The sequence below is a fragment of the Sphaerodactylus townsendi genome, linkage group LG11 (assembly GCF_021028975.2).
Source record: "Sphaerodactylus townsendi isolate TG3544 linkage group LG11, MPM_Stown_v2.3, whole genome shotgun sequence".
Classification (NCBI taxonomy): domain Eukaryota; kingdom Metazoa; phylum Chordata; class Lepidosauria; order Squamata; family Sphaerodactylidae; genus Sphaerodactylus; species Sphaerodactylus townsendi.
The window spans coordinates 75712189-75736142 of NC_059435.1; the positions used below are offsets into that span (position 1 = coordinate 75712189).

Sequence of the window (23954 nt, forward strand, 5' to 3'; positions counted from 1 at the left end):
GCTGTTGGGTTCATCACCGGTCTGTTGAGGCATTTGCAATCTCAGATCAAGGAGGATCAAGATTGGTAGCCATAAATCGACTTATCCTCCATAAATCTGTCCAAGCCCCTTTTAAAGCTATCCAGGTTAGTGGCCATCACCCCCTCCTGTGGCAGCATATTCCAAACACCAATCACACGTTGCGGGAAAAAGTGTTTCCTTTGATTAGTTCTAATTCTTCCCCCCAGCATTTTCAATGGATGCCCCCTGGTTCTAGTATTGTGAGAAAGAGAGAAAAATTTCTGTCAACATTTTCTACCCTGTAGTAGTGCACTGCCGACCCAGCAGCGCCGTGGTAGAACGTTGGGCCACCCCCCACTCCGCGTCTCGTCTCGTTCTTACGCTGACCGCGTGGGTCGACTACACTACCCCATGCATAATTTTGTAGACTTCAATCATATCCCCCCTCAGCAGCCTCCTCTCCAAACTAAAGAGTCCCAAACGCTGCAGCCTCTCCTCATAGGGAAGGTGCTCCAGTCCCTCAATCATCCTTGTTGCCCTTCTCTGCACTTTTTCTATCTCCCCCCCCCCCCCACCCCCCCCCCCCCCCCCCCCCCCCCCCCCCCACCCCCCCCCCCCCCCCCCCCCCCCCCCCCCCAACCCCCCCACCACCCACCCCCCCCCCCCCACACCCCCCACCCCCCCCACCCCCCCCCCCCCCCACCCCCCCCCCCCCCCACCCCCCCCCCCCCCCACCCCCCCCCCCCCCCACCCCCCCCCCCCCCCACCCCCCCCCCCCCCCACCCCCCCCCCCCCCCACCCCCCCCCCCCCCCACCCCCCCCCCCCCCCACCCCCCCCCCCCCCCACCCCCCCCCCCCCCCACCCCCCCCCCCCCCCACCCCCCCCCCCCCCCACCCCCCCCCCCCCCCACCCCCCCCCCCCCCCACCCCCCCCCCCCCCCACCCCCCCCCCCCCCCACCCCCCCCCCCCCCCACCCCCCCCCCCCCCCACCCCCCCCCCCCCCCACCCCCCCCCCCCCCCACCCCCCCCCCCCCCCACCCCCCCCCCCCCCCACCCCCCCCCCCCCCCACCCCCCCCCCCCCCCACCCCCCCCCCCCCCCACCCCCCCCCCCCCCCACCCCCCCCCCCCCCCACCCCCCCCCCCCCCCACCCCCCCCCCCCCCCACCCCCCCCCCCCCCCACCCCCCCCCCCCCCCACCCCCCCCCCCCCCCACCCCCCCCCCCCCCCACCCCCCCCCCCCCCCACCCCCCCCCCCCCCCACCCCCCCCCCCCCCCACCCCCCCCCCCCCCCACCCCCCCCCCCCCCCACCCCCCCCCCCCCCCACCCCCCCCCCCCCCCACCCCCCCCCCCCCCCACCCCCCCCCCCCCCCACCCCCCCCCCCCCCCACCCCCCCCCCCCCCCACCCCCCCCCCCCCCCACCCCCCCCCCCCCCCACCCCCCCCCCCCCCCACCCCCCCCCCCCCCCACCCCCCCCCCCCCCCACCCCCCCCCCCCCCCACCCCCCCCCCCCCCCACCCCCCCCCCCCCCCACCCCCCCCCCCCCCCACCCCCCCCCCCCCCCACCCCCCCCCCCCCCCACCCCCCCCCCCCCCCACCCCCCCCCCCCCCCACCCCCCCCCCCCCCCACCCCCCCCCCCCCCCACCCCCCCCCCCCCCCACCCCCCCCCCCCCCCACCCCCCCCCCCCCCCACCCCCCCCCCCCCCCACCCCCCCCCCCCCCCACCCCCCCCCCCCCCCACCCCCCCCCCCCCCCACCCCCCCCCCCCCCCACCCCCCCCCCCCCCCACCCCCCCCCCCCCCCACCCCCCCCCCCCCCCACCCCCCCCCCCCCCCACCCCCCCCCCCCCCCACCCCCCCCCCCCCCCACCCCCCCCCCCCCCCACCCCCCCCCCCCCCCACCCCCCCCCCCCCCCACCCCCCCCCCCCCCCACCCCCCCCCCCCCCCACCCCCCCCCCCCCCCACCCCCCCCCCCCCCCACCCCCCCCCCCCCCCACCCCCCCCCCCCCCCACCCCCCCCCCCCCCCACCCCCCCCCCCCCCCACCCCCCCCCCCCCCCACCCCCCCCCCCCCCCACCCCCCCCCCCCCCCACCCCCCCCCCCCCCCACCCCCCCCCCCCCCCACCCCCCCCCCCCCCCACCCCCCCCCCCCCCCACCCCCCCCCCCCCCCACCCCCCCCCCCCCCCACCCCCCCCCCCCCCCACCCCCCCCCCCCCCCACCCCCCCCCCCCCCCACCCCCCCCCCCCCCCACCCCCCCCCCCCCCCACCCCCCCCCCCCCCCACCCCCCCCCCCCCCCACCCCCCCCCCCCCCCACCCCCCCCCCCCCCCACCCCCCCCCCCCCCCACCCCCCCCCCCCCCCACCCCCCCCCCCCCCCACCCCCCCCCCCCCCCACCCCCCCCCCCCCCCACCCCCCCCCCCCCCCACCCCCCCCCCCCCCCACCCCCCCCCCCCCCCACCCCCCCCCCCCCCCACCCCCCCCCCCCCCCACCCCCCCCCCCCCCCACCCCCCCCCCCCCCCACCCCCCCCCCCCCCCACCCCCCCCCCCCCCCACCCCCCCCCCCCCCCACCCCCCCCCCCCCCCACCCCCCCCCCCCCCCACCCCCCCCCCCCCCCACCCCCCCCCCCCCCCACCCCCCCCCCCCCCCACCCCCCCCCCCCCCCACCCCCCCCCCCCCCCACCCCCCCCCCCCCCCACCCCCCCCCCCCCCCACCCCCCCCCCCCCCCACCCCCCCCCCCCCCCACCCCCCCCCCCCCCCACCCCCCCCCCCCCCCACCCCCCCCCCCCCCCACCCCCCCCCCCCCCCACCCCCCCCCCCCCCCACCCCCCCCCCCCCCCACCCCCCCCCCCCCCCACCCCCCCCCCCCCCCACCCCCCCCCCCCCCCACCCCCCCCCCCCCCCACCCCCCCCCCCCCCCACCCCCCCCCCCCCCCACCCCCCCCCCCCCCCACCCCCCCCCCCCCCCACCCCCCCCCCCCCCCACCCCCCCCCCCCCCCACCCCCCCCCCCCCCCACCCCCCCCCCCCCCCACCCCCCCCCCCCCCCACCCCCCCCCCCCCCCACCCCCCCCCCCCCCCACCCCCCCCCCCCCCCACCCCCCCCCCCCCCCACCCCCCCCCCCCCCCACCCCCCCCCCCCCCCACCCCCCCCCCCCCCCACCCCCCCCCCCCCCCACCCCCCCCCCCCCCCACCCCCCCCCCCCCCCACCCCCCCCCCCCCCCACCCCCCCCCCCCCCCACCCCCCCCCCCCCCCACCCCCCCCCCCCCCCACCCCCCCCCCCCCCCACCCCCCCCCCCCCCCACCCCCCCCCCCCCCCACCCCCCCCCCCCCCCACCCCCCCCCCCCCCCACCCCCCCCCCCCCCCACCCCCCCCCCCCCCCACCCCCCCCCCCCCCCACCCCCCCCCCCCCCCACCCCCCCCCCCCCCCACCCCCCCCCCCCCCCACCCCCCCCCCCCCCCACCCCCCCCCCCCCCCACCCCCCCCCCCCCCCACCCCCCCCCCCCCCCACCCCCCCCCCCCCCCACCCCCCCCCCCCCCCACCCCCCCCCCCCCCCACCCCCCCCCCCCCCCACCCCCCCCCCCCCCCACCCCCCCCCCCCCCCACCCCCCCCCCCCCCCACCCCCCCCCCCCCCCACCCCCCCCCCCCCCCACCCCCCCCCCCCCCCACCCCCCCCCCCCCCCACCCCCCCCCCCCCCCACCCCCCCCCCCCCCCACCCCCCCCCCCCCCCACCCCCCCCCCCCCCCACCCCCCCCCCCCCCCACCCCCCCCCCCCCCCACCCCCCCCCCCCCCCACCCCCCCCCCCCCCCACCCCCCCCCCCCCCCACCCCCCCCCCCCCCCACCCCCCCCCCCCCCCACCCCCCCCCCCCCCCACCCCCCCCCCCCCCCACCCCCCCCCCCCCCCACCCCCCCCCCCCCCCACCCCCCCCCCCCCCCACCCCCCCCCCCCCCCACCCCCCCCCCCCCCCACCCCCCCCCCCCCCCACCCCCCCCCCCCCCCACCCCCCCCCCCCCCCACCCCCCCCCCCCCCCACCCCCCCCCCCCCCCACCCCCCCCCCCCCCCACCCCCCCCCCCCCCCACCCCCCCCCCCCCCCACCCCCCCCCCCCCCCACCCCCCCCCCCCCCCACCCCCCCCCCCCCCCACCCCCCCCCCCCCCCACCCCCCCCCCCCCCCACCCCCCCCCCCCCCCACCCCCCCCCCCCCCCACCCCCCCCCCCCCCCACCCCCCCCCCCCCCCACCCCCCCCCCCCCCCACCCCCCCCCCCCCCCACCCCCCCCCCCCCCCACCCCCCCCCCCCCCCACCCCCCCCCCCCCCCACCCCCCCCCCCCCCCACCCCCCCCCCCCCCCACCCCCCCCCCCCCCCACCCCCCCCCCCCCCCACCCCCCCCCCCCCCCACCCCCCCCCCCCCCCACCCCCCCCCCCCCCCACCCCCCCCCCCCCCCACCCCCCCCCCCCCCCACCCCCCCCCCCCCCCACCCCCCCCCCCCCCCACCCCCCCCCCCCCCCACCCCCCCCCCCCCCCACCCCCCCCCCCCCCCACCCCCCCCCCCCCCCACCCCCCCCCCCCCCCACCCCCCCCCCCCCCCACCCCCCCCCCCCCCCACCCCCCCCCCCCCCCACCCCCCCCCCCCCCCACCCCCCCCCCCCCCCACCCCCCCCCCCCCCCACCCCCCCCCCCCCCCACCCCCCCCCCCCCCCACCCCCCCCCCCCCCCACCCCCCCCCCCCCCCACCCCCCCCCCCCCCCACCCCCCCCCCCCCCCACCCCCCCCCCCCCCCACCCCCCCCCCCCCCCACCCCCCCCCCCCCCCACCCCCCCCCCCCCCCACCCCCCCCCCCCCCCACCCCCCCCCCCCCCCACCCCCCCCCCCCCCCACCCCCCCCCCCCCCCACCCCCCCCCCCCCCCACCCCCCCCCCCCCCCACCCCCCCCCCCCCCCACCCCCCCCCCCCCCCACCCCCCCCCCCCCCCACCCCCCCCCCCCCCCACCCCCCCCCCCCCCCACCCCCCCCCCCCCCCACCCCCCCCCCCCCCCACCCCCCCCCCCCCCCACCCCCCCCCCCCCCCACCCCCCCCCCCCCCCACCCCCCCCCCCCCCCACCCCCCCCCCCCCCCACCCCCCCCCCCCCCCACCCCCCCCCCCCCCCACCCCCCCCCCCCCCCACCCCCCCCCCCCCCCACCCCCCCCCCCCCCCACCCCCCCCCCCCCCCACCCCCCCCCCCCCCCACCCCCCCCCCCCCCCACCCCCCCCCCCCCCCACCCCCCCCCCCCCCCACCCCCCCCCCCCCCCACCCCCCCCCCCCCCCACCCCCCCCCCCCCCCACCCCCCCCCCCCCCCACCCCCCCCCCCCCCCACCCCCCCCCCCCCCCACCCCCCCCCCCCCCCACCCCCCCCCCCCCCCACCCCCCCCCCCCCCCACCCCCCCCCCCCCCCACCCCCCCCCCCCCCCACCCCCCCCCCCCCCCACCCCCCCCCCCCCCCACCCCCCCCCCCCCCCACCCCCCCCCCCCCCCACCCCCCCCCCCCCCCACCCCCCCCCCATCAATATCCTTTTTGAGATGCGGCGACCAGAACTGGACACAGTACTCCAAGTGCGGTCGCACCACTGCTTTATATAAGGGCATGACAATCTTTGCAGTTTTATTATCAATTCCTTTTCTAATGATCCCGAGCATAGAGTTTGCCTTTTTTACAGCTGCCATGCATTGAGTTGACATTCCCATGGAACTATTAACTAAGATGCCCAAATCCCTTTCCTGGTCTGTGACTTATAGCACTGACCCCTGTAGCGTGTATGTGAAGTTTGGATTTTTTGCCCCTATGTGCATCACTTTACATTTTGCTACATTGAACTGCATTTGCCATTTCTGAGCCCACTCACCTTAGTATGGCCATGGGCTGGAGTTCCCCAGCATCACATCATCACATAATTCCATTATTCCAATTTATTACAGCACTTTAATAACAATAACATTTACCAACAGAATTTCCAAATACAAACGGGGGAAAGAGCACATTATTTCGAACGAAGTCTAGGCAAAGGTGCTCGGTGGAATGGAAAGAAGTCAATTTTAAATAATAACACACAATAACACACAATAACACAATAACACACAATAACACTTAAATAATAACACTTTTTAAATAATAACACACAACAGCTGAAAATATTACAAAGAGAGGTTTAAGTGAAGGGTGCAAAGGGACACGGCCGAATGAAAGTGCACATGCTGTGTAAGGGCGTGTGAGAACCATCTGGTTTCATGCCGTTCAAGAGATGGGCCGGCCTAGTCTCCTACGTACAACTTCACGCCAATCCTCACTACCAGACAGCAGGATTTGGGCAGAGGATGAAAACCTTGAACGGCAGACAACATTTGACCATTCCACCCCTGGCGGCTTGCCTCTTTTGGCCTCTCTGGGGGTCATCATTTTGACAATTCCAAACCACACCAATGAAGATGCGGACACCAACAGAAGAGTTTTGAATTTATATCTCCTAAGGCGGCTGACAAGCTCCTTTCCCTTCCTCTCCCCACAACAGACACCTTGTGAGGCAGGCGGGGCTGAGAGAGTTTTGAGAGAACCGTGACTAGCCCAAGGTCACCCAGCAGGAATGTAGGAGTGCGGAAACACATCTGGCTCACCAGATAAGCCTCTGCCACTCAGGTGCAGCAGTGGGGAATCAAACCCGGTTCTCCAGATTAGAATCCACCTGCTCTTAACCACTACACCACGCTGGCTCTCCACCTATTCCTACAACTCCCTTCACCCCCACAATCCCTTGTTGCATAATCTTGAAAAACTGGATGTTGCCATTTCTGCATCATCTGGTTCATCCATACCAGACCTGGGCATTATACGGCCCGCGGGCCACATGCGGCCCACTGGATGACCCTGACTGGCCCCCCTGCCGTGCTGGGGAGCAAGGCGCCTTTGAAAGCCCTGCAGAAGCCGGTTGCCTTGGCTGCCGGCTTCTGCGGGGCTTTCAAAAGCGCCTCGCCCCCCTGCCTTTTGGCCCGGCCCTCCACAATATTTTCTGTTTCTTATGCGGCCCCATGGAAAAAAATAATTGCCCACCCCTGATCCATACCCACAATGTAACTGCTACATGATGGTTCTAACCAAGGCGATACACCCCAAACAATCTAGCTCAGGCCCTGGCATTACCCAACTCCTACCGATAAGCTGGATAAATGTTCTAGAGGCCAATTATGACAATTCGGGAGGTTGCTTGTAAAGAGTTTTGCAATTTCCCTTTCCTTAAGACAATAACGTGATTTGACATACAAAGCACCATTTACTGTACTGTAAACGAACTGACCTCTATTATCAATACGTATAGAAGAGTATCCAGGGATAGCTATCCCTGCTGAAACTAACTCACAGGTGGCAGAAAAGGACTTGTAAATGTAGGATGTATTTTTTTATGTGTTGATCGCTGTTGTTTATTTTAAATGAGTTTTAATTGGATGTTATATTACTATGTTGTTCACCGCCCAGAGCCCTTTGGGGGAAGGGCAATATAAAAAACTCAAAAATAAATAAATAAAAATAAATAAAATTAGCAACTGCACGGCTGAAACTGCACTTGGACTCCGTACCAACTTAAGGACTTGGAAGCTAGTCCTATGACGTTGGGGCTGCTACGAAATGTAACAGGACCCTGCGGAGTGGACACGCCCATGGTCGGAACGTTCTCTTTAGGTCATGCCAAGTCAATTTAGCAGCATCACTACGTAATTAGTGTAACTTCTGGCTGTGGAATAGTCAAGAGTCCAGTGAAACACCCAGAGTGGAGGAAATTCCCTTGACTGATAACCGTCTTCCAGTGTCAAGACCAGTGTTCTTACTGTTTGGTCTTGCCGTTTGCAGGGGAGGACGGGGCGTTGTGGCATCTGGACTGTTCCTGATTCCACTGTGTGGTAATGCTCATGTTAGAGCAGACCTGGGCATTATACGGCCCAGGGGCCACATCCGGCCCGCCGGATGACCCTGACGGGCCCCCCTGCCTTGGTGGGGAGCGAGGGGTCTTTGAAAGCCCTGCAGAAACTGGTTACCTTGGCTGCCGGCTTCAGCGGGGCTTTCAAAAGCGCCTCACCCCCCTGCCTTGGTGGGGAGCGAGGCGCCTTTGAAAGCCCCGCAGAAGCCGGTTGCCTTGGCTGCCGGCTTCTGCAGGGCTTTCAAAAGTGCCTCGCCCCCCTGCCTTTTGGCCCGGCCCTCCACAATATTTTCTGTTTCTTATGCGTTCCCATGGAAAAAATAATTGCCCCCCACCCCGTGTTAGAGGATGTATGTAGGAATGGCCAATGCCTTTCCCAGGCCGGAGCAAGGGGTTTCTTATCCAGGGATGGCGTTGCACAGAGAAGTCTGTGAACGAGCAAAGGGGGGAGATGATGCTTAGCAACGGGGCATAGAAGGTGGGGGCACAGCCCTCTTAGTTGAGGGAGCTCGGCACGAAACTTTAGCCTTGGCAATGATCTGGCAACGTAATCAGCTTGAACTCCAATCAAATAAATCGATTTCGTTTCTAACTGAGTCTGTTTGCCTGGAGATCTTCAGAACACAACATCCGGAACCCTACTTTATATGTGCAGCAAACAGATTCCTTTCGTCATGTTCGCTTAGACTTCAAAAAGCACTTATTTCCTTTGTTTGTACCAGACGGGGGCCCAAAGTGGTTATGTCATTCTGCTCTCCTCCTCCATTTTGCCCTCACAACAACCCTGTGGGGTAGGTCAGGCTGAGAGTGCATGACTGGTCTGAAGCCACCCTTGGAGCATCCAAGGCAGTGGGGATTCAAATCCAGGTCTCTAATGGCTATTCCACACCAGCTCTCCCATTTCAATGGGCAGGACAAGCTGAGCAAGTTGGGCTCTGGAAGGTGAAACCTCCTGCCACAGAGAGCTAGTCTCTGACACCAAAGTACTGAATGAAACTGGGGAAGGTCAGAGGAGAGGAGAAAGAAGACTGTGTGGGTGCGGGGGTGAAAGGGAGACTCGTTCTAGTCTAACAGCAGGATTCAAGACCAACAAAATAGGGGGGGGGGTATGAACTTTCAAGAGGTGTCTAACAAAGGGAGCTTTGACTCTCGAAAGTTCGCATGCTGGAAGTTTTGCGGGTCTCTCAGGTGCTTCTGGATTTTGCTGCACTCCCTGACGAGGCAGGAAGATACTGGGGCAAGACGGCTACGACCCGCCTACAGGAAGTGACCGAAGTATATTTCCTGCCTCCTTGATTGACGGTAGAGAACAACCCAAACAAGATGGCCTACACCATCCAGGAGAACTAACTGTTCTGCTGGAGACCAATATGGGCACCCTCTGAAACTATCATCCCGTCCAAGTCACGTGTTGCTGAAAAGGGAAGGACGTAGATGAGCCCTGAAATGTGCATCAACATGAAACTGGCAATCGGGCAAGATAATGACAGCTGTAAACAGATGTAAACGGTTATTACTTTTAAAGGGATGAACGTGCCGTCCCGTAGGATCACCTAGCTAAGAAACCTCGGAGCTGACTCAAAAGCACTGGCTGGGAACTGCCTGTCTGACCAGCCATGATGGAAGATCGGCATGGCTACCTGGGACAGGTGCTCTTCCCAATCCTTGCTCAGTCTGAGGGCACTGCTTCACTGGCTCTGTGTGATGCCGCCGTAGGCCTTCGCTAATTAAGCTACGTTATAATGTGATCCTTAGCTGGCCACCGTGTAGCATCGAGGCTTTCAAATAAAACAAAGCAAAACCAGAACGGAGGCAGCAGAGGTCTTGAGAAATTAGGCAGGCAAACAAGGCTTTAAAAATGCAAAATGTTAAAGGCAGGACAGCTTCTTTTCAAAAGGGGTCTACTGGCCGAAACGGCAGCTTCTGTGTTGAAAAGCAAAGTGTGCAGAAAATTCCATGCAGCGCTGTTTTCTCTTTTCTACAATTTGCTTTGCAAGTGTAAACAGGCACGACACACAAGGCTAAGACTGGACAGAGCCAACGGATCTTTTTTGTCCATGATCGGAGTTCGGCGAAGTCTCGAACCGAAACGGCAATTTAACCTGGCCCGAATCAGAGAGTCAAGTCCATTACTTTGGCAATATGACCCAAACGGTGTTTCCGGCTCTCAGGCTTTTCATTGGAACTGGCATTTTAAGAGCTCATAGCCAAACCAGAAAATATAGCTTTTACAATCCGAGAGTGGGGAAAAAATGACACAAAGTAAGTCGCCTGCCAAGAATAACGCAGCAGGACATCTAAAACCACGGACCCTACAACAGGACAGTACAAATATATACAATGCTACATCACGTCTCAAACCTATTCTGTTAAAACAATTTCTTGGCTAGGAAGACATCTTTGAAAAAAAGTTAATTCAACAGGTTTTATCAATGACATTTAATCTATAGCTATTCCCTTTCAAATACATAAGGTGCAACATTGGCTTTCAAAATGGCTCCTTGCCTCGTAAAGATCGGTCCAGGTCATTGGTAGGAACTAGAAGGTCAGTCCGAGTACACGAGCAGGTGATTGCCGTTAGCTTATATGGCTTTAAAAAGGGATTAAATAAATTCACGGAGGATGGTCTCTCAGCCCTAATTAGCCAGGATAGCTAATGGCACCTCCGTGTATCGGAAGCAGGGTACTTTCATGTATCAAATGAGGGCTTCTTGCCAGGAAAAACCCAGTCGGTTACCGAATGCACACCCAGAGGATATTTTGTCGGACCTACTGATGATCTTGAATTCTTTCCACCTAATTAGTTTGTAGTGGTTTGATGGTCACATATTATTTTAGCCTGAAACATGCCAATAACTCCCTTACTGGAAGTACAACCCCCACCCCCCTGCATACATAAAGTCCAATTTACATTAACGTGAGTCATACATCAGGCAAATTAAGGGTTTTCTGTAAGAACACATCTGCGTCCTCTTGAGGCGTCATGCCGTAACCCAGCATTATCTCAGTTCCCACAGAACCTGGGACAAATCCGCTTTTCAAAAGTGACCAACAAACATGCAATGGAGAAGCTCTTCCGTTCTGCTGGAATTCACAGACCTCTACAATTCGGCAGGAGAGTATGTTCGTTTTATAGCAGAGAAGACCTCTCTGAACTACCTCCGCTGATACATTTCTCCCTGTAATCCTAAACCCCTCCCTTACAAGAGTTTCAGGACAACACAACATGAGAGACTATTACAGCTTGCACGCCAAGGGGCAGTTGCTCCTTTGGGATCACAACCGGCTCCTCAGACACATTATGTTAGCTTTTTTATTCTACGGTTCTGCTTATCAATGTTCATAGTAGCTCGATCTACGGAAGACGTGATGACATCGAGGGTTTCGTCCTGCCTTTCCAGTTCCGTTTCCGTTTCCAAGGCCAATGTCTTCAGTTTTCGCAGGATCTGTCAGGAGACAAGGTTAGCTTGCTGGAGTCACTCGCTTACATCTTGTTGGAAGTTTAGCACAAACTCCACATTTTCCCTGCGTACCGTTCTTACTGTTTACTAAAAACGAATATTTAAACAACAGAAATACAAAGGCAGAGAACAGGAAAGATCGTTAAGCACATTTCAAAGTACAACATCCAACCTTAAGGGCCTCCAACCTTTTTGTGCCTGCGGGCATCTCTGGAATTGGGGCACAGGTAATGAGCACAGCAAAATGGCTGCCACAAGAGGCCGTATGCGGCCTGGGACCCCCATACCTTCGGGACCGCATTACCCCATATGTCCCTACTAGGCCTCTGCGTTCAGCAGAGGCCAATCTACTGACAGTCCCTGGCCCCTCCATGATGCGGCTGGCCTCCACTTGGGTCAGGACCTTTACAGCCCTGGCCCCTGCCTGGTGGAACACTCTTCCTCCAGCTGTTCGGGCCCTGCGGGATCTTGGTGATTTCCGCAGGGCCTGCAAGACGGAGCTGTTCCGCCGGGCTTTTGGAGTGTCCGGCCACTGAAAGTGCCCCCCCTCTTCCATTTTTATGGAATTAGGGTCCATTACCATCTGTTGGACCCACCCTTTCTTTTCTCCTCTCGGCAGGGTTTAAGAGGGATATTGCGGGCATTGTTATGTTATGTATTAATTGCTGCATTTTAATTTATATTATTTAGAGATTAACTTATATTTGATTTTATGTTTATCTGTATTTGAATGTTACGTTGTTCACCGCCCAGAGCCCTTCGGGGGTTGGGCGGTATATAAGTTAGTTAGTTAGTTTGTTTGTTTGTTTGTTTGTTTGTTTGTTTGTATGTATGTTTGTATGTATGTATGTATGTATGTATGTATGTATGTATGTATGTATGTATGTATGTATGAATGAATGAATGAATGAATGAATGAATGAATGAATGAATGAATAAAAGGCAGAACCAACCGCAAAATGGCAGGGAGCTGTCCTAGTAATTCTTTAACAGGATGCTTTTACACAGCCAATGAGAAACCCTGTTGTCCCATGGCCTGGTCTATTTTCTAGAAACATTGTGACTGGCACCAAGAAAGGTGTTGGTGGGTGCCAGGATGCCAGCAGGCAACATGCCAGGGACTCCAGGTTTATGTTTCCTATTATTTTTTAGAAGTGGGCAGAGATCATTTGCCTTATTATGGCCTTTATCAAGATCTGGCCAAAATGTGTTGATTTCAATTGGGATGCTTTAAAAACCGGAGAGCTGCTAACTTGCCAGTTCTGCACTCTCTACTGCGCTTCCTTTTCATCTGCAATTAGGCAAGCAGTAAATATAAGAGAAGAAGAAGAGTTTGGATTTATACCCCCCTTTCTCTCCTGCAGGAGACTCAAAGGGGCTGACAATCTCCTTGTCCTTCCCCCCTCACAACAAACACCCTGTGAGGTAGGTGGGGCTGAGAGAACTCCGAGAAGCTGTGACTAGCCCAAGGTCACCCAGCTGGAGTGTGTGGGAGTGCCCAGGCTAATCTGAATTCCCCAGATAAGCCTCCACAGCTCAGGTGGCAGAGCTGGGAATCAAACCTGGTTCCTCCAGATTAGATACACGAGCTCTTAACCTCCTACGCCACTGCTGCCCCAACCCACCACTTCATTTGCTTGTAGAGTGACTGGCAGCAGCAAGATTTACTCCCGCTCTCGGGGCTTGCAGAGAGTTGGAAACAAAATAAGGATGCCAATACTGGGCCAAAGATGGAAGGAGGGGGGAGAGATGGACAGGAGCTACAATTTTTGTAGAGTAAAATGATGACAAGCTGTCTGGTCCCTGATGCTTGGCCTCAGCCAGCTTCCAAAAGGACTCAACAGCCCTTCTTGCCAAACTCTCTGCTTTGGCAAACCGCTGAAAAATTACAACTCAGAACTGAAGACTTAATTTGATTGAATGACATGATAGCAGGCTTGGGTAGTCTGTGCCTCAATATCTGATAATTTTACACGAACAAAAGAAACACTGTTCATCCAAACCAGTTAATTATATGAATCTACCAAGCCGTCCCCATCGAGCTCTATACTAGCGCAATTGGAAGAAAAACTGTCAATTATCCAAATATTTACCATCCCACCCTCTGCTACACGTTTTGGATTCCACTCTACTATACAAATACAATGATAAGTCCAGAGCTTCAGGGTTTCACATGTATCAATATATATAATTGTCAACATGGCCCCATCTGTGGACACTTCAATCCAGAGACTGGGGCCATACACAGGCCTTGCAGAAAAATCTGAAATCTAATAAACAAAAAATGTCAGAAATGGCATTTGTAGCTTTAAGGAATGAATGCCCTCAGTGGTTGTTGCTAGGCAATCGTAACAGTATTGCCAAACATCAAGCCTTCATTTCAGCCAGAAAAAGATGGGGTGGGGGTGGTGTCAGGCTCTTTACAGGACTGTTTTGGCCTTTGAGAGAGGACTCACTGCTGCCGGTCCCACTAGACCAGTGATGGCAAACCTTTTCAAGACAGAGTGCTCAATTTGCAACTCAAAACCGACTTATTTATCGCAAAGTGCCAACACAGCAATTTAACCTGAATACTGAGGTTTTAGTTCAGGAAAACGGTTGGCTCCGATGCGTGCGTTACTTGGGAGTAAGCTTGGTGGTAGTCAATGTCTTTGCTTTGAAGCAACCATGCAACTCTTCCAACAGGTGAATCACTACCCTAGGAGGCTACCGTGAAGCTAAGTCCCATTACAGCAACTGAGCTTTAATTCCAGGTAAATGATCGTGGTTTAGTTCTTTGCATGAAAATCAGTGGGTTTCAATAGCGCTTAACAGGGCGCCTTCACTTCTTTCCCCAAAACTAGGTCTCAGGTTTAATGCTATTAATCGAGCCCAGTGGCCCTGTACAGCCTAGATGTGTTTAAAGTAACTCTGTTTGCATCGCGGGTCATTAATAGAGTTCTGAGTGCCACCTCTGCCACCCGTCCCATAGGTTCGCCATCACTGCACTAGACACAACGGGGTTACTGGCTATTGTACAATTTGCAAGACTCACCCAGGTGTTTAACAGGAAGTCTTTTGATCTACACAGCCAATCAGAAGACCTCCTCGATTGCTTCTATTCAACAACAGATATCACACAAAAGCCAGTGTGGTGTAGTGGTTACAGTTAAACAGAGGATCTGGGAGGCCCAACTTCAAATCCCCGTTCTCTTGTGGACGCTGACAGGGTGACCTGGGCCTGTGAGACACATTCAGCCTAACCTTCCTCACAGGGTTGTTCTGAAAATAAAATGGAGGAGAGGAGAATCCTGCTTTGGGTCCCCAGGGCAAAGAAAGGGGGGGATATGAATGAAGTGAATACTAAATATAGCTGAAGAAGGTTGGTTGGGGTATAAGAAGGAGAAAAGGAGGAAACAAGTGAGAGGATGTAAGGGAAAGAAGAAACAGTGATAGAGGGGAAAATGAGATGCCCCTTACAAAGCTTATGGGTCCTCTTCCTGCTTATAATTTCATAAAAATAGTCACGGTGTAAACACAACAGAAGACAAATACCCTGCAACTTAGATGCCCTTTGGAAAAACAAAGTTGAATCATGAGAAAGCTTTGCAGCCCAATGGAACAGCTGAACTAAGGGAAAAGGGCGTGGGCTTGATTCATAAGGTCCAATACACGTGCTGCATTACGACAAATCAAACCATTAGTCACAATTACCCAGCATGGCTGACATCAATTCAGACAGACTCCCTGAAGCCCTCCCAACCCTTCCTTGCCGCCCAAGATCCTTTCATTGGCACTGCTTGTGAATCGCAGACCAAAATGTTTCCACATACAGTGATTCCCACAGCTATAAACTGGCCAAGGTATAACATTTCACTGCTTCTTGTCTTCTGACCAGGAAATGGTACGTGAACATGGCCTCTAACAGGGCCCGGCCTAAGCCACAATGTTCTTCTCAGATCGGAAGCACATGGATGTAAGGCCAATGATGTGGTACCCCACATGATGTGGTACCCCATGTGGTACCATGAAGCTGAACACACACAGACATGCATGAAGCTGCTAAAATGCGATCCCTGATTGTCTGGGATCGTGCCAACATGCCTAGAATGTGATCCCCGATTGACTGGGATCGCTCCAAGGACTGTAACTGGAAAAAACTACCCAACATAATAAAAGAGAAGAATAGTGAAAAATGTTCCAGAGAGCTAGTGGGAAAAAATATAGATTTGAGGGATATTTATAGAATGATTCATACAAAAATTGAACCCCAAGGACTTTTGGCTCAGCAATAGTTCTAGATGATTGGAGATCACATTGGCCAATCAGACCATCAGTCCCTCAAGTTCAGTGCTGTGTGCTCAGCCTGGCAGCAGCTCCGCCCCACCCCGCCCCGCCCCGCCCCGCCCCGCCCCACCCCGTAATGTCTCAGGCAGAAAAAGGTCTTTCACATCACCTACAACCTGATCCTTATTGGAGATGCCGGGGATTGAACTTGGGTACCTTTGTACGCAAAGCAGAGGTCCTTCCATTGGGCCACAGCACTTCCCCATGCTATTGACAAGTCATACCCCGAGTGGTGAAAACGGAGCTGGATGGATCTATATTAATCCAGAGGGTGAGTAAGAAAAGGGGATTAGACCCAAACATAGTGCCTGCACGTGTTGTTGGGGAGGGAGATCGATATCCTCCCCCCGCATCCCACCCACCGTGGCTTCTAAGGTGGGACAAGATCTGGATTTGGAGGAAATAAAAACAGAAATAAAAGTGCGCCGGCTTTATTCTGCCAAACCAAAGGGTAGCAAACAAGCGCTCTCTCTCTTCTCCTCAACCACAGCGCCTGAGCTAATATTATCCATCCCCTCCCACCTTCAGTGACATGATGTCAGCCCTGGGTAGTTAGACAGAAGCGCGACCGCAGGAACTCAATGGGGCTTCCTTCCCTCATGTATAGCTAAACTAAGATGACAGCTACAAACACGATCGCTAAAAAAGAACCCCGAGCTTTTGAGGGCAATGCCAAATCCACAGTGAAGCAATGGCATGTGCCGTGCATTTGACTAACGGAGGAGTTGCCAAACTGAAGGGGTTGAACATCCACTTGAACACCGTGATTCAGGGTTGCTCTGATGCTTCACCACCATTCCCCATGAGGAGGTTGGGAGGGGTGGCTCGGGCTCCCCGAAAGGCAGCTTATCCCCCACAGTCCGTTTCCTCCTGAGGATGCAAGAAATGGGCGGCTGCGTTCTTGGCCAGCTCAAGTCCTAGATCAGGATATACTTCAGGAGAAGCTGTATTAAGCTGCTAGGGGTTCAGATCTTGCCACAATTTGCCAAAATGCTTGGTGGATACTGCTGAAAATGGCCCCGTGAGTCACTCCGGACAACGTTTTTGGCTGCAGCATTCTGTACTGAAAGATGTTTCCACACACTTTTCAAGGGCAGCGCCACTTGCAGTTCTTTGCAGTAACCTAACCGAGATGTTCCCAGGGGGATGAACTGCGTAACGGCCGGATCTTTTCTGTGCAGGAAAAGCTGCAGCTGGTAAAAGGCATCCCTGCACACCACTGCAACCTGCTTAAGAACATAAGAACAAGCCAGCTGGATCAGACCAGAGTCCATCTAGTCCAGCTCTCTGCTACTCGCAGTGGCCCACCAGGTGCCTCTGGAAGCTCACCTGCAGGAGGTGAAAGCAATGGCCTTCTGCGGCAGTTGCTCCCGATCACCTGGTCTGTTAAGGCATTTGCAATCTCAGATCAAAGAGGATCAAGATTGGTAGCCATAAATTGACTTCTCCTCCATAAATCTGTCCAAGCCCCTTTTAAAGCTGTCCAGGTTAGTGGCCATCACCACCTCCTGTGGCAGCATATTCCAAACACCAATCACACATTACGTGAAGAAGTGTTTCCTTTTATTAGTCCTAATTCTTCCCCCCAGCATTTTCAATGAATGCTCCTGGTACTAGTATTGTGAGAAAGAGAGAAAAATTTCTTTCTGTCAACATTTTCTACCCCATGCATAATTTTATAGACTTCAATCATATCCCCCCTCAGACGTCTCCTCTCCAAACTAAAGAGTCCCAAACGCTGCAGCATCTCTCCTCATAAGGAAGGTGCTCCAGTCCCCTCAATCATCCTCATTTGCCCTTCTCTGCACTTCTTTTTCTATCTCTTCGATATCCTTTTTGAGGATGTGGCGACTCAGAACTGAACACAAGTAACTCCAAGTGCGGGTCGCGACCACCTGATGCTTTATATAAGGGCATCAAGCAATCTTTTGCAGTTTTAATAATATCAACTCCTCTTCCTAATTATTCCCAGCATAGAGTTTGCCTTTTTCACAGCTGCCATGCATTGAGTTGACATTCCCATGGAACTATCAACTAAGACGCCCAAATCCCTTTCCTGGTCTGTGACTGATAGCACTGACCCCTGTAGCGTGTATGTGAAGTTTGGATTTTTTGCCCCTGTGTGCATCACTTTACATTTTGCTACATTGAACTGCTACATTGAACTGCTGTTTATCCAGCAGCAGGCCTCAATCCAGCAACCCTTCACCCAGGCTACTGGCCTGCTTCTTAAAAAAAAAGGGGGGGGGGCAACCCGATGTATTTCAACTCTGTATTTGCAGAGAAAGGCTGGAAACAGGCTTGGCACAGTCTACTCAGAACTGAAAGTGGTACTTCCAGCGATCTCTGCCAGAAGCCCAGTATCTCATGAAACCCAGCTGCTATCCCCCACCTCCTCTTTTCTGGTCTTCCACGAGGGAAGGCACCGAGCCATTTTAAAATTAGAATGGATTAGCTAACTTGACAAGGGCAACACTCTAAATAAACCGCTACATTTTCTGCTGCAGCTGAACGCAGTCTGCATCCACCGTCTAATGCGCTGGCTATGCCTTCACTCTAGTGAATGAAAAATATTGCATTCTGAAAACGCCGGCCCCGGTTCCTGGCTGCCACTGGAAACGTATACAAACACGCAGCTGTTTCGGGCCTGTGAAAGACAACTGAATCCAGACGCTGACATTTCGCTCTACAGGCAGTTTTGCTCGGTCTGTGTGGCAGGACTTTTTCATCGGACACAGTCAAGCTTCAGGTGCTGAAGCTGGAGAAAAGGAGCCTCTGGGAACAGCTCAAAGGTCTTATGCACAGGAAAGGTTGTACAGCAAATATCTAAGGCCCCGTCCGCACACGCAGAATAATGCATTTTCAAACTACTTTCACAACTGTTTGCAAGTGGATTTTGCTATTCCGCACAGCTTCAAAGAGCATCGAAAGCAGTTTGAAAGTGCATTATTTTGCATGTGCGGAATGAGCCTAAGAGAACAAATGGAGACCCAATGATTTTGTACAGTGGCAGGAGTGGAAAGGATGGGTGTGGAGAACTGGATTTCAAATTAGACTCAATCATAGAGTCAGAGAGTTGGAAGAAGGAGAAGAGTTTAGATTTATATCCCCCCTTTCTCTCCTGTGGGAGACTCAAAGGGGCTTACAATCTCCTTGCCCTTCCATCCTCACAATAAACACCCTGTGAGGTGGGTGGGGCTGAGAGAGCTCTGAGAAGCTGTGACTAGCCCCAGGTCACCCAGCTGGCATTGGTGGGAGTGCACAGGCTAATTTGAATTCCCCAGAGAAGCCTCCACAGCTCAGGCGGCAGAGTGCACCTGCTCTTAGCCACTGCGCCACTGCGCAGAGACCCCAAAAGCCATCAAGTCCAACCCCCCTTTGAAATATCATCAAAGAATAAAACATGGCAAGAAAAACAGAATGAAATATGGAAGATATGGACAAGTTATGAGAATTGGATGAAGGAGACGGGAGTCAAAGAAGACATATGGATAAGAAGACAACAACGAATGAACTTACTGCTGTTTGGCTAAAGAAAAGTAAAACACTATATTAGGGGAGGGTCGGAGGGAAAAAAGGGAAAATGTATTGTTTGGAAATTATATCAGAAAGATGTAAATAGAACGATTATTTCAAACAATACAATAAAAAAAATATATTTTTTTTAAAAAGTCCAACCCCCTGCAATGCAGGAACACACAATCAAAGCACTCCTGACATACGTTCATCAGGCCTCCAAAGAAGGAGACTCCACCACACTCCGAGACAGTGCATTCCACTGTCAAACAGCCCTTACCGTCAGGAAGTTCTTCCTGATGTTTAGGTGGGATCTCTTTTCCTCCACCTTGAACCCATTACTCCTGGCCCTAGCCTCTGGAGCAGCAGAAAACAAGCTTGCTCCCTCAGTGGCTTGTATCTTAGGATGCACTCACGGGATACCAATCTTGCCTGAACCACTGAACCCTCAGGGTTGTGACATATTTATTTATAAAATACAATACATGTGTCATGGCTTTAATAAAATTATGAGACACTATGAAGAAGTTGGGTGTAAGATTTTGTGCTAACAGACAGTAGAAAAGATGAGGATTACAGTGCAGTCCCCCCCCCAAAGGCTTAAGAAGGAATCTGACTCTTAAATTTGGGGACGGCTCCTGGAGCCAAAGAGAATGTATTGAGGCCTGTGTTAAACAGGGCCACGTCATTAGAAATGTAAGCACGGCCGATGGGAGAGAGACAGTCGCGCTACCCAGACATGCCCATTGTGTTCTATGAAGCAAAAGAGGGTCAGCTTTTAGAGCAGGAGTCTTCAAACTATGGCCCTCCAGATGTGCGTGGACTACAATTCCCATCAGCCCGTCAGCATGGCCAAGTGGCAGGGCTGATGGGAATTGTAGTTCATGAACATCTGGGGGGGGGGCATAGTTTGAAGACCCCTGTTTTAGAGGGAAAACAGGCCCATAAGATACCAGCTTGCCTGCTTGGTGTGGTTTCCGTGGCTGCTTTGCCGGCTTACCCGTTTCAGCTCTTGAGCCTCCGACTGCGAAACCACCTCCTCTTGCTTCTGCAGCTGAACCTGCTGGCTCCCTCCACTGGCTCCCTGAGAGGGCGATGGTGTCGATCCGGTGTGCATCACGCTTCCTATGAGACCTGTGGCTGCAAGGGGGACAAAAGGAGGTTGAAACTCAAGTTCCCTGCTGCACATCCCTCCACCATTACACATTTTGAAAGAGGGGTTTCTAGGAAGCGTTTCTTCACATCTACGAGCACAGCCACGGGAGCTGCTGCTGTAATATTCATTGAGTCTTAATGAGAAATGCAGACTATAAATTGTAAATAAAATTTATAATCTGCTATCTCTCCTATACAACAACACAAGCCTTTATTGGCATATAAAACAGGACAACATTTTAAAACAAAACAAGGTTAAGAAATGCAGTTAAAACTACTAATTTCCAGTATAAAATTTGCCACAGTTTCACAAAAGAGCACATCAGAGCTGTTCAGGAGATTGGGAATTTTATGACACTCATGCCACTGAGAACTTTGCAAGAAAATGGAATTCATGTATTTCATGGGTATCTTATTGTATTTAGGGCATAGAAACAGAATGGTCAAGTGTTTCAACCGTAGTCATATCACACGAACAAACTCTTTTAGAACGTTCCATATTCTTAAATCTTCCCTCCAGGAGCTGCTGCTGAAAATGGCAGCTCTGTAAAACGGGGGTCAAGTTGTCTTGTGCTCTGATTACGTTGTCTCAGTTCTGCAAAAGGGAGCTATTCCACCAAGTCTTACAGTTGAGGACAGTTACGGCCGTTTATTGTCCATCTTAGCTGGCCTCCTTTCCCCTTTCTCCTCCTTTATTAATCCAGCACTGAAATGAGGAGATATGGCGCTACGCCACCCTGATGCACCACCTGGCATAGCTTACGTAATCAGATGGTTAAATTTAAATGTTTTTTTTAATTTATTATTTAAGATTGTATTTTGTGAGGATTGTTAACTGCTCTGATCCCACTCGTTGGGGAGAGCGGGATATAAATTGAAATACTAATACCAATAGTAATAATAATAATAATAGTAGTGGTAGTAGTAGTAGTAATAATAATAATAATAATAAAATAATAATAAAAGGCAGCCCTGCTGGGATCTATACAAATGCTATACCAATAAATTACTTCCTAGGCCTCTGGGTAGGGCGCAAATTGTAATGAAAGGCCCACAACCATCTAAAGAACTGGCAGGTATGATAGTAAACAAAATTAAATAATAATAATAATAATAATAATAATAATAATAATAATAATAATAATAATAATAATAATAATAGTAGTAGTAGTAGTAGTAGTAGTAGTAGTAGTAATAATAATAATAATAATAATAATAATAATAATAATAATAATAATAATAATAATAATAATAATAATAATAATAATAATACAATTGCCAGCTCCACAGCACTCTCTGATGTTGCCAGTGTCAGGAAAACGCTGAGGGTTATGGGCAAACTTTGCTCTGCTGGCTGTGTTGAGGAAGTGGAAATTTCAACAGGGGCTCTCTTGGTCTGCCAACCACTGGTCTTAGAGCCTCATCCAAACGACAGAAAGGATTCATGGAAAAATCTTTGCTATATGCTGCCCCACTGAAAGATCTCAGGAGATTTGTGAATTGATCTGCCATTTCCTGGATTGTCTATGTTCTAGAGCGCTCTGCTTGGGTCCTTGTGCTTACCTAGGGCTATGCCCCAGGCACTAGGACCCAAGCGGAGCATTCTAGAACTAAACAGTCCAGGAAATGGCAGATCAATTCACAGATCTCCTGAGATCTTTCAGTGGGGCAGAGTATCGCTTGGATCCCTTCCATCCAAACAAGACTTGCACGCAACTTAACTAGTTTGGATCCCTTCCAGTCAAACCAGGGTAGCTTGCCATCACCAGAGAATCAACACTTCTGATGTAGCAACATTAACAGAACATGAGAACATAAGAACAAGCCAGCTGGATCAGACCAGACTCCATCTAGTCCAGCTCTCTGCTACTCGCAGTGGCCCACCAGGTGCCTTTGGGAGCTCACCTGCAGGATGTGAAAGCAATGGCCTTCTGCGGCTGTTGCTCCCGATCACCTGGTCTGTTAAGGCATTTGCAATCTCAGATCAAAGAGGATCAAGATTGGTAGCCATAAATCGACCTCTCCTCCATAAATCTGTCCAAGCCCCTTTTAAAGCTATCCAGGTTAGTGGCCATCACCACCATATGTGGCAGCATATTCCAAACACCAATCACACGTTGCGTGAAGAAGTGTTTCCTTTTATTAGTCCTAATTCCCCCGCATTTTCAACGGATGCCCCCTGGTTCTAGTATTGTGAGAAAGAGAGAAAAATTTCTCTCTGTCAACATTTTCTACCCCATGTATAATTTTATAGACTTCAATCATATCCCCCCTCAGCCGTCTCCTCTCCAAACTAAAGAGTCCCAAACGCTGCAGCCTCTCCTCATAAGGAAGGTGCTCCAGTCCCTCAATCATCCGTGTTGCCCTTCTCTGCACTTTTTCTATCTCCTCAATATCCTTTTTGAGATACGGCGACCAGAACTGGACACAGGACTCCAAGTGTGAATGGACTTCTGTCTTCTTTTGCTACAATAGACTAATTTGGCTACCCCTTTGGAATTACTGTTTAAAAGGGCCACCAGTTGAAAATGTTAGCACTGCTAGCCTTTAAGGTGCTACTGGACTGGTTTGCTTTTCAAAAAGACCTATGGGAGGGGACACTTTCCAGCTGCTAGGAAAGGCAGCCGCGCAGTGACACCTGATGGAGCACAAATAAAATGCAAGCACAGCACTTTGCTCTTTCATGCAGCACCATGTCAGGTTGACTCAAAAACATTCAGATAAACTTCAGAAGCACCTGGGTTTACACCTGGGTTTACAGGTGCATGTCAGTACCACAAACAGCTGCTGAAAGTGGACCTGGTCTGGCCAATGCTGGAAGAAGATTGCTGGATTTTGGGGGGCGCTTGGTCTGACCCAGAAAGGTAGTTGTTGGTCTGACCCAGAAAGGAGCTCTTGGTCTGACCCAGAAAGGAGCAGCAGTGGCGTAGGAGGTTAAGAGCTCGTGTATCTAATCTGGAGGAACCGGGTTTGGATTCCCAGCTCTGCCGCCTGAGCTGTGGAGGCTTATCTGGGGAATTCAGATTAGCCTGTACAGATTAGCCCACACACGCCAGCTGGGTGACCTTGGGCTAGTCACAGCTTCTCGGAGCTCTCTCAGCCCCACCTACCTCACAGGGTGTTTGTTGTGAGGGGGGAACGGCAAGGAGATTGTCAGCCCCTTTGAGTCTCCTGCAGGAGAGAAAGGGGGGATATAAATCCAAACTCTTCTTCTTCTTCTTGTTAAGCAGCTAAGAACATTACTATCTGCCAAGGTCAAATTACTTAGGAAAACCAGAAGTGAGCTGTTGTTGTTTTTTGAGTATGCAGCCTTCTCTAAAGAATCTATTAAAGTTTAAGAACATAAGAACATAAGAACATAAGAACAAGCCAGCTGGATCAGACCAGAGTCCATCTAGTCCAGCTCTCTGCTACTCGCAGTGGCCCACCAGGTGCCTTTGGGAGTTCACATGTAGGATGTGAAAGCAATGGCCTTCTGTGGCTGTTGCTCCCGAGCACCTGGACTGTTAAGGCATTTGCAATCTCCCACCCCCC

The 23954-nt window shown here is 56.1% G+C and overlaps 1 protein-coding gene across 1 annotated transcript; it reads right to left on the reverse strand.

Annotated features, from left to right (window-relative positions):
- Positions 1–10386: 10386 nt before the first annotated feature.
- On the reverse strand, positions 10387–22023 carry LOC125440653 (synaptosomal-associated protein 47-like). The gene is made up of 3 exons (XM_048510510.1): positions 21984–22023; positions 20266–20405; positions 10387–11408 (listed from the first exon to the last, which is right to left on the reverse strand). The coding sequence occupies exons 1-3, from the start codon at positions 22021–22023 to the stop codon at positions 11262–11264; spliced, it is 327 nt and encodes a 108-aa protein (XP_048366467.1). The 3' UTR covers positions 10387–11261.
- Between the last annotated feature and the right edge of the window lie 1931 nt (positions 22024–23954).

What these genes read in the sequence shown, in the direction of transcription:
- LOC125440653 (XM_048510510.1), bottom strand. Translation starts at nt 22,023, where the DNA reads ATGCTCCGCTTGGGTCCTAGTGCCTGGGGCATAGCCCTAG. An exon ending in TGCCTGGGGCATAGCCCTAG is followed by an intron (nt 20,406 to 21,983) that starts GTAAGCACAAGG and finishes TCCCCCTTGCAG; the next exon opens with CCACAGGTCTCATAGGAAGC. An exon ending in AGGCTCAAGAGCTGAAACGG is followed by an intron (nt 11,409 to 20,265) that starts GTAAGCCGGCAA and finishes GTCTCCTGACAG; the next exon opens with ATCCTGCGAAAACTGAAGAC.